Source organism: Camellia sinensis, chromosome 13, assembly GCF_055761805.1.
Source record: "Camellia sinensis isolate YWXY chromosome 13, ASM5576180v1, whole genome shotgun sequence".
Taxonomy (NCBI): domain Eukaryota; kingdom Viridiplantae; phylum Streptophyta; class Magnoliopsida; order Ericales; family Theaceae; genus Camellia; species Camellia sinensis.
This window is the reverse complement of record NC_138973.1, coordinates 94,018,867-94,030,243: the sequence shown is the minus strand read 5'-3', so window position 1 is coordinate 94,030,243 and position 11,377 is coordinate 94,018,867. Positions and strand designations below refer to the sequence as shown.

Genomic DNA, 11,377 nt, shown 5'->3' with positions numbered 1-11,377 from the left:
CGACATTCACTTCATGAAGCGTGGGTTGAAAATATATTATTTTAATAATTTTTTAATTTTTTTATAAAAATATATAAGATAAATTATTAATGTATTTTGAAGTTTGACTAAAATATAAATTATCTTTTAAGATTTGAAAAATTATATTTCATCTCATAAAATTTATATTTACATAATAAATTACTTCTTAAATTTATATTTACATAACAAATGAATTTGTTATGCAAATTTCTCAACTTTTAGAAGAATTCATATTTTAGTCGTTGATAATTTACCCAAAAATATATAAAATAAAAAGTTTTGATTTTTTAATTTTTAACTAAAATACATGAAATATATAGATGGCTCCGCAGAGCGAAGCTATCATCTGGCGACCATTCTCGAGTCTGTCTGTCCAACTCTAGAGTGAGAAGACTATGCATACAGAAATATAGATATATAGAGAGAGAGTAAAAGAAGAAGAAGAGGACGACATCATCAATGGATCCATGTCCGTTCGTTCGTCTGATAATCGAATCGCTTGCTCTGAAACTATCCTTGTCCACTAAACCAGCCGGTTCAGGTGTTTACCCCGCAACGACGCCGTGTTACTGCACTCTCCGGTTCAAAAACTTTCCTTCCCAAACTGCCCTCCTCCCTCTCTCCTCCGCCGCCGCCACCGACACTTGTCCGCCCTCCTCCTCCGCCTCCTCCTCTGGCTTCCACCTCGACTCCGCCACCGTCCGCAGCCTCTCCGGCAAGCCCCTCACCCTCCGCGTGTCCGTCTACACGGGCCGCATGGGTCGCACTTGTGGTGTCACGTGCGGGAAACTCATCGGCCGAGTCCGCGTCAGCATTAATCTCGACGGGGCTGAGTCGAGGGTCGCCGTGTTTCAGAACGGTTGGATGAAGCTCGGGAGTGAACCGGACAAGCCGACCGCTCGGTTGCACTTGACGGTTCGGGCTGAACCGGACCCTCGGTTTGTTTTCCAGTTCGGGGGCGAACCGGAGTGTAGTCCGGTGGTTTTTCAGATTCAGGGGAACATAAGGCAGCCGGTTTTTAGCTGCAAGTTTAGCGCTGACCGGAATGCCAGATCACGGTGAGTTTTCATTGCCGCCCGGCGTATTTTAGCTTTGTGTCTCATCTAGTACTAAAGTGCACCCAAGTGATGGAATTAGAAAGAAAAGTAATTGTAGTATGTGTTTTTTTCTTTAAAATATCTAAATTACTATCTGAATAGGAAATATTAAAAATAAAATGATAAATATGTTATGTTTTATTTATTGTTCATTCAAACACTATTAATTTTAGAGTATTGTTATTTCAAACTAAAAATTAGACCCAACTTTAGCAATTTTAATACTTTGTTACTATATATTTTTTAATTATTAACTAATCATATCATTTATACATTAATTATTAACATTAATTATTAAATTTAAAAAATAGATTTATATATTATTTTCTTTAATTTTATGTTCGATTATAATTTTTAAGCCACCTTTTAACGTATACACAGAGATTTTGCATTGTTTTTTGTGTTTTGTAGGTAATCGTAAAAATTAATTAGTTTGTTTGATTTTGGTTTTTAGAAAATACTTTTTAAAAATTTTTACTCTTTTATTTTCTTATTTTTTTTGTTTTTAATAAATATTTTTAATATTTTAAACACACTTAATTTAAATACACTTAATAAGTATAATATTTAAGAAAATTTTTTTAAAAAAATTCTCAAATTATCAAAAATATAAAAAAATTACAAAAATTTAGTATATTTTTGTATTTTATTATATTTATTATTTTTTAAAAATATTTTTACACAAATATTTTAGTATTTAAATATATTTAAGTAAATTGCATTTAAAAAAGTAAAAAAAATGTTTAAAATCTTAAAAATATTCACTAAAAACAAAAAAGTACGAAAAAATAAAAAATTTAATTTTCAAAAAATTAAATTTAAAAAACTGAAACCAAACCAAATCGACTGAGTTAGATTCATCTTTGTTAGGCAATTATTACTTCTTTTTTTTTTTTTTTTGGAATATTTTTGTATTTAGCAAAAAAAAAATTAAATAAAAGAATTCTATAAAAAAAAATCACGTTATCTGAAAAAATCACTTTATCTAAAATAATATTTTTTTTAGTATTTGCCAACTTTTTTAGTAATAATTATACAAAAGCAAAAAAATAAAAAAACTACTAAAAAAACAGTGGACAAACGTAACTTATTAAGAAACTGAAATAGTAATTTTTTTTTCCATTTTTAGCAATAATTTCTTTCAACGAATTTACCAAAACAGTCTATGATTGATTATGTCATTAATTCGGGGGGGCCATTGCGACAGTGCATGCTTTAAGTTTAGGGGTTCTGGTCTCTGCTAAAGTACGCATGTGGGTTTCTTCACATTCACATGTCAAGTTGCCTAGTTGGGCACCACCATTTTTTCTTTTCTGTTTCTTGATGATAAAATAAAAGAAAATGATAGGAAAGTTGACCTAACAAAGAGAAAATATAGGATTATAACATGTCAATATGGAAAATGAAAAGCAACACTTTTTGTAAATACTTGGCCACTTTGTCTAGTTCTTTCGTTGTCACCATTCCACATTAATCAACGTGTTTGGTTTTGATTTTTAAAAAATATTTTTCAAAAAATTTTATTTCTTTATTTTTCGTATTTTTTTTTAATTTTTAAACACACTTAACATAAATAAATTATAATAAAATATAAAAAAAAAACGAAAATTTAGTACATTTTTTGTATTTTGTATATTTATTAATTTTTTAAAATATTTTTTCATAAATATTTTACTATGCAGATACATTTAAGTAAGGTGCATCTAAAAAGATAAAAAAATTACTTAAAATTTTAAAAATATTTATTAAAAACAAAAAAACACAAAAAAATAAAAAACTTAATTTTTAAAAAACTGAATTCAAAAAATTAAAACTAAACGTTTCTTATCTTTTTTTATATTATTTTATTTTATTTTTTAAAATTTTATTTTGAATATTAGTCATATTAGGAATACAAAAATTTTCACATACATGAGACAGACGGAGATGTGGACTAGGTGGAGTCACACGTGAGACTCACATTTCTTACCTTTCTCATTTTGTGAAAAACTTCTTTGCTTTTAAGCTTTTTCTCAGAATAATGATAAGAATCTCTATTTTTTCATGATTCTACATTATGAACGGTTTTAATTATTAAAATAAATTTAGAATATACCTTCACAGGCTTACTATGCCTAGAAGGCACAACACCAACCCTGAGATTCCATTATCATACACTATCCAATATTTTAACCTGTGTGTTACAAGAGTTTTGATAGATGTCAACACATGTCTAAAGGTCAAAAACTTTCTGAAAAAATATATTTCAAATTTTAGGCCAATAGTGTGGAACTTTGATTAATTTAAAATAATTCTCGCGTAAATCCCCACATTTAGGAGAAAATTTAAGGATTAAATCTGGCACAATGTTGTTGTTGTGTTGAAGTTTGTTGATACAATTTATGATTTACATTTAGGCCTTGTTTTCATTTTCTAAAAAAGTCAAGAAGTCATTATATTATTTAAGTCATATGATCTTATTTAAGTCACATTACCTCTCTATCACATCACTTCAAACCTAACTCGTATTCCTAAAAAAGTCAAAAAGTGCATTTATTTAGAACATTCCAAACAATCCTTTATTAGAATCGGTTCGCTATCCAAATACAGGATTATATAATTTCTACGCAAAATAGTTATGGGGTGCAAGTAGTAATCTCATCATGAACTGGTCCTGTGTTTTGTTATGGGTAAAAACTTTGGCCACATAATTCTGCAATCCAAAACCCATACCCCAGCACACTATTCATGCACTGAAGAGATTGATCGTTTGGTAGGGAAGATGTTTTGGACAAAAGTACCAGGAGATCCGGTTTCACCAAGTCCACTTTAGGTTTTACCATGTGAAGATTTTTGTTCTATTTTGGAAAAACAAAGTATGGAATCTCAACTGTTTTATCCACAATTATTAATGACCACCTTACCACAAAATGAGTTCTAATTTGCAAAGTTATCTATTTGTTTATTTGTTTTTAATGATGTCTAGAATAATGATTAGCTTCCAATCTGCATATTCAATTTGGTCAAATTGACAATATATCAAATCCCCACCAACTGTTTTTTCTCAAACTACCATGGAGTCCCCTCCATGTGCACATATCTTGTTGCAATATTATGCTTTCTACTATGTGTTGATATTCCTGTTTGACCTTTTGCTTGTTTATTTTATTTGGGTAATGCATTTGTTGTGTTATTGATTTTGTTTTTGTTGTTTTTATTTTTCAAAATCAGATCTCTCCCATCAGATTTTACTACCAACAACACCACTAGAGGATGGCTGAGAACCTTTTCAAGCGAAAGAGAAAAACCGGGAAGGGAGCGAAAGGGATGGATGATTATAATCCATGACCTCTCTGGCTCCCCTGTTGCGGCTGCCTCTATGATCACTCCCTTTGTGCCTTCCCCGGGATCTGATCGTGTCTCACGATCGAACCCCGGTGCTTGGCTCATCCTCCGGCCCCATGGATACTCCGTCAGCAGTTGGAAACCCTGGGGCCGCCTCGAGGCTTGGCGAGAGAGAGGGCCTATCTATTGCTTGGGCTACAAATTCGAGCTTGTTGCAGACACTGGCCTCACTAGTGGAATCCCCATCGCTGAAGGCACAATGAATGTGAAAAAAGGTGGGCAGTTTTGCATTGACAGTCGACTTCAAGATTCCGCATTGAGTTCGTTGTCGCCAGTTCGAGGATTCGTGATGAGTTCAACGGTGGAAGGTGAAGGGAAGGTGAGCAAGCCTACGGTTCAAGTGGGGGTGCAACATGTGACTTGTATGCCTGACGCTGCTCTGTTTGTCGCTCTTTCAGCTGCCATTGATCTCAGTATCGATGCTTGTCGTCTTTTCTCACATAAGCTTAGGAAGGAATTTTTGCACGAGCAACAAGAATCCTTTTCTTGAAACAATTTTGTTTTGAAAATTCTCTCTTCATTTGCAGTGATAACCAATGAGTCACTACTCGCTCGCTTATGGTTTGAGCATTGAAGACATTTCCATCCCCCCCACCCCAATTCTTTCACCCTGATTTTTTCGTACCCAAATATTAGATTTTTTTGTTTGCTTTTGGGGTGAATCTAGTCTTGATTGTTTATTTGTGATTCTTGTTTCTTGTATTTTCTTGTTGGTTTTGATTTATAGTTTGGGAATTTTCTCTGGAAAAATCTTGGTACAAGATTGTTTTATGTATTAGTGTTTTTATTGACTGACTGAAACTGTACAGAGAGAAACCAGATATTGTTTGTTTATATTTAGGGCAAATTAAGCTAACAACTCTTATAGTTTGGAATTTGTGTCACTTTCATTCTTGATTTTTCAATTGTAACATATTTATCCTTGAATTTTAAATTTTGTTTCAAATAAGGACAATTGAAAATATTATTGTTTAATTTTAAGAGTAAAATCGTCAATTTAATAAAATATAAATTAATTTGATAAAGATAAATGTCAAAAAAATATTTTTATCCATTAATGATAAAATTATGTAAAATTGATAAAAATTAATAAAATTACATGATTAATTTTTAAAAATTAATTTTGCATTATCATCATCCAAATACATAATAAAAATTAATTTAGTAAAAAAATAAATGTCTAAAAGATTTATCAATTTTACATAATTTTATTTTTAGTGGGTATAAATAATTTTTAAAAATTTCAAAATATTTGTTTGATATTTATTTTTGTCAAATTAGTTTATATTTTATCAAATTGACAATTTTACCCTTGGAAAATCTAATGATATTTTCAATTGTTCTTATTTGGAATAAGGTTCAAAACTCAGGATCAAATGTGTCACAATTAAAAAGTCAGGAAACAAAGTGACATAAGTCCAAAATTATAGGGACTATTAGTGTAATTCATCTTATATTTTAAGTAGGTCTTGTATTGTCACTTTTGCTTACTCTTGTCCCATTTTTTAAGTCTCGGTTCACCACGTCACTTTTTAGTCTAAAAGTTAAAAAGTTATTAAAAAAAATTAAAAAGTCAACAACTTATATAAAAAAGTTAAATATTTTTCTCTTTATTTTTTGCACATCTTTTTGTAAAAAATAAAAAAATTATTCCAAACATATTAGTGTTTTTTATTTTATATTTTACCTAAAAAATTAAAAAGTCACCAAAATAGCCTATTCACAAACGATTTGTATTTTAAAACCAAATTGCATCTCATCTTTGATTATATTATTTGCTAGAGAGCAATGTTACATTTACTAACAATTTTACTAAAAACATACCTATTCAAGCATCATTAGGTGATTAAATATTATTATTAGTGTGTTTGGTTTCAGTTTTTTGAATTAAGTATTTTGGAAATTGAGTTTTTAATTTTTTGAATTTTTTTGTTTTTAGTGAATATTTTTAAAATTTTAAACAAAATTTTTTTAATTTTTTTAGATGCATCTTATTTAGATGTATCTAAATAGAAAAATATTTGTGAAAAAATGTTTAAAAAATTAATAAATACATAAAAATACGAAAAATGTATTGAATATATATATATATATATTTGTATTTTTGGTATTTAGAGAATTTTTTAAAGATTTTTTTCACAAATATTATAATTTTTAAGTGTATTTATGTTATGTATACGTGTGTCTAAAAATTAAAAAAAAATTAAGTGAAAAAAAAACATGAAAAATGAAAAAGTAGAATTTTTTAAAAAGTAAATTTTGAAAACTAAAACCAAACTTATTTTTTTGATAACTAATTACATTTGGCCTCTTGTACTTTTAATAAGATTTTTAGTATGATTGTTAGTATATGTAAAATTATTTTTTTTTGAAAGTTATAATTTTAGGTTGTGTTTGGATTTTGAAGTGCTCACGGATTGGGTTGAGTAAGGTGGCACCTCATCTGCCATCCGTATGAATTTAGGCGAATTAAAAAAAATCAATCTATATCTGTTTACATAATTAGCGGATGCAGATTGAGCAACTTGTATGAGTTGGCAGGTGAATGAGGATCAGTTTGGTGTTAGGTTTTTTTTGGAATTATTTTTAATAATTTTTTTAGGGCGAATTACATTAACAGTCGTTATAGTTTGTGGCTCGTGTCATTTTGGTCATTAATTTTTCAATTGTGACACATTTGATCATAAATTTTACATCTTGTTCCAAATAATGACAATTAATATACTATTTCTCAATTTCAAGGACAAAGTTGTCAATTTGATAAAATATAAACTAATTTGACAAAAATTATTGTCAAAAAAAATATTTTTGAATTTTTAAAAAGAATTTTTACCCACCAAAGATAAAATTATGTAATATTTATAAATCTTTTAAACATTTATTTATTTTACCAAATTAATTTTTATTATGTATTTGGATGATGATCATGTAATAGGTGTTTGTTAGGTTTTTAATGTGTAATTGATATATTTAATATATGAAATATTTTTAGTTTGGGATTTTTTTGATTTAATGGATTAGTTTAATAATGACATCAAAATTGTTGCTATATTTAACTTTTGAAAAAATAAAAACTAATTTAATGAAAATATAAACAACCACTCATTAAATGATCATAATCCAAACACTTAATAAAAATTAATTTGGTAAATAAATAAATAAATAAATAAAGGGCGAATTATACTAACAGTCCCTATAGTTTAGGGTTTGTGTCACTTTGGTTCCTAACTTTTCAATTGTGATACATTTGACCATGAATTTTGAATCTTGTTTCAAATAAGGATAATTGAAAATATCATTGCTTAATTTCAAGGGCAAAATCATCAATTTGATAAAATATAAACTAATTTGATAAAAATGAATGTCAAAAAATATTTTTAAAATTTTAAAAATTATTTCTACCCACCAAAGATAAAATTATGTAAAATTAATAAATCTTTTAGACATATTTCTTTTACCAAATTAATTTTTATTATATGTTTGGATAATAATTATGTAATGGGTGGTTTTTAGAATTTTAATGTGTAATTAATATATTTAATATATGAAATGTTTTTAGTTTTAAATTTTTTGATTAATGAATTCGTTTAATAATGATATCAAAGTTATCGGCATATTTGACTTTTAGAAAAATCAAAAATAATTTAATGAAAATAAAAACAACTACCCATTATATAATCATCATCCAAACAAATAATAAAAATGAGCAAGGATCCCCTCCTTGCATCATTTCCTACTTGCAGGGCCATTGGGCCTACTTTTAGGCCCAATTTTGATAATTCAAATCGTTCATATTTTAAGATTTGTTCAGTATATCATACCTGTAAAAAATCAAGTTGATCGGATATCAAAAAACATGTGTTCGGAAAAATCGAATTAAAAACTATTTTTTTTTTAAAATTTAATAAACAGTTTTCCGAACACATACTTTCTGATATCCGATCAATTTGATTTTTTACAGGTATGATATACTGAACAAATCTTAAAATATGAACGGTTCGGATTATCAAAATTGGGCCTAAAAGTGGGCCCAATGGCCCTGCAAGTAGGAAATGCAAGGAGGAAGTGCAATGAGAGGATCTTGACTCAATAAAAATTATTTTGGTAAAAAAGAAAAAATAAATGTCTAAAAGATTATCAATTTTACATAATTTTATCTTTAGTGGGTAAAAATAATTTTTAAAATTTGAAAAATATTTTTTTAATATTTATTTTTGTCAAATTAGTTTATATTTTATTAAATTGACGATTTTGTCCTTGAAATTAAGCAATGGTATATTTAATTGTCCTTATTTGGAACAAGATTTAAAATTCATAGTCAAATGTGTCACAATTGAAAAGTTAAAGATCAAAGTGACACAAGTCTCGAACTATAGGGACCATTGGTGCCCATAAATAAATGTTTAAAAAATTTATCAATTTTACATAAATTTATCTTTAGTGGATAGAAATAATTTTTAAAAATTTAAAAATATTTTTTTGACATTTATTTTTGTCAAATTACTTTATATTTTATCAAATTGACGAATTTGCCTTTGAAATTGAGCAATAGTATCTTCAATTATCCTTATTTGAAATAAGATTCAAAATTCAGGATCAAATTTGTTATAATTGAAAAGTTAAGGACCAAAGTGGCACAACACCCAACTTATAGGGATAGTTAGTGTAATTCGCCCATTTTTTTTTTATTGATTTGGTTCTTATTTGGGCACATAATTTTTTAATCCTCATTTCTTTTAATAAAAATGAAGGCTGAACTTTGATATTTCATAAATAACTATAATTACCAGTTAATAAAAATGTTATTGTTTTTAATACAAAGCATAAAACATAACATCATTTTCTAGAATGCTAACAAAAAACCAAAAAAAAAAAAACAAAAAAGTTGTCATGTTTTAAATTAAATAAAAAGACAATTATCAATGCATTACTATTTATTTTCTTAAGTAAAAGTTTATCATCACATCTCTGCCAAACAATAGATGCTCCCGGATCAAGTTGAGCTAGATGGCTTTCCATTTGCCATTTATCAAAATTTAGACAAATTGGGATAAATGTATTCACATTTGTCTGTTCGGACCATCAAAACCGTTCATTTTGTAGCAGATCGGTTTGGGCCATTTAGTTTTAGCGGGTCAAGTGAATACTTATCCAACCCTAGTTTGGATCATGTATTTGAGTAGGAATTTAGAAAGAGAAAGAAAAAAAAAAGTAAGATGTAAATAAAATATAGTTATATTTCACCATTTTTTCTTTTTTGCCTTTCAAATCTCTTTCTAAATTCCTACATAAATCTATAATCCAAATATAACCTTAAACTAATATCTTTTTATGTTAGGTTAGTGCACAACTCAATAGTACTACACAAATATGGCCATAAGGCTATATTTGTTTGGCGAATTAGGTTGGATGAGATTGTTAGTGAGGGGATGGTTAGTGAAGAGATTGTTAATGTGGGGATTGTTAGTGAGAGGATTAAGTAAAAGTGTGTTTGTTTTAATGATAGTGGGAGAGATGGTTAGTGATGGAATTGTTAAATTATTTTCATATAAAATAAAAAAAAATATATTTCTATATTAAAAAAAATTCTAAAACAAATATAAATTTGTTTTACAAATAATAAGCTGCACTTCGGTTAAAAAAAAAAAAACTTATTTTTCCAATCCCCTCACTATTTTTCCAATTCTGTGCTTTTCCAGGGAAAGCCAAGCCCATTGCCGTACATCTTTGACAATCCCATTGGACTAATAGTCTAGTAGAGTATAAAGCTTACCAAACAATCCGTAAGTGAAGTGGCCTCACTAGCAATCCAATCTCCTCAATGAATCAGCCAAACAAATATGCCCTAACAGTGTAAGTTAAGTTGGGTTGGGGTGGGCTCAAGACCTGTCTAGACCCATACTCAACAATGTCCAGACCCAACTTGCAGGTCCAAAATATTTAGTCCAAGCTCAACCTAAGCTCAATAAATTTAGTTCGAGATTGGTGTGTTTTTAGTGAGTAATTGACAGTTAGGATCTATTTGGGAAGAGATTTTTTTTTTGTAGTAAAAAAAAAAAAAAAGGGGTTAATAAAAAAAAAAATCAACTCATACAAGAAAGTTAAAGATTTTTTCCCTTTCATTCTACTTTTTGTATGGTTTTTTTGATAAAAAGTTTATTTTTTTTTCCAAACATATGTTAGGGCACAATTAATTTTACGTTCATGTGGTATGACTCAATAATACTTCACCTCATGCCTTTTAAAATGAATAAAATGCAACCTTAACTCCTTTAATATTAACAATAAAAAGACAATTATACCCTTCTATGTCTTCTTCTTCTATTTTTGCTTCTCTTTGTAAATAAATAAATAAATGGGTAAATTACACTGGCACCCCTTGAGGTTTATGTTTATTACAGTTTCCCTCCGCACCTTTTGAAAATTACATTTCCATCCCTGAGGTTTAAAGTTTCATTACAGATTCCACCCTCAGCAATTTAATTTTTTTAAATACTAATTTTGCCTTCACTGGGTAAATTACATTGACACTCCTCACATTTTAGAAATTATAATCCCCTCCCTAAGGTTTAAAGTAGCATTACCAATTGCCCCCTCGGTTAGTATTAGTTGGAAAAAAAATTAATTGGAAAAAAAATTAATTGAAAAAAAATTAATTGAAAAAAATTTTTGTTAGTAAAATTTTAAATTTCTGTTTAAAAACCAACGTAAACTCATTTTTTGAATTTATGCCTCTTAATTTTTAATTTTTTAAAAATAATTCTAAAAATCAAACCATATATAGCCTAGGAATATTTTATAGGAATATTTTAATAAGTTATTTCTTACGTTGGTAACTTATTTAATTATTTGTTAATTTTACGACATTTTTACCA

The 11,377-nt window shown here is 28.1% G+C and overlaps 1 protein-coding gene across 1 annotated transcript; it reads left to right on the top strand.

Annotated features, from left to right (window-relative positions):
* The first annotated feature begins 253 nt into the window (after window positions 1-253).
* Window positions 254-5,303, top strand: LOC114285320 (uncharacterized). Its single transcript, XM_028228371.2, has 2 exons — window positions 254-1,079; window positions 4,329-5,303. The coding sequence occupies exons 1-2, from the start codon at window positions 481-483 to the stop codon at window positions 4,990-4,992; spliced, it is 1,263 nt and encodes a 420-aa protein (XP_028084172.2). The 5' UTR covers window positions 254-480; the 3' UTR covers window positions 4,993-5,303.
* Window positions 5,304-11,377: the final 6,074 nt, after the last annotated feature.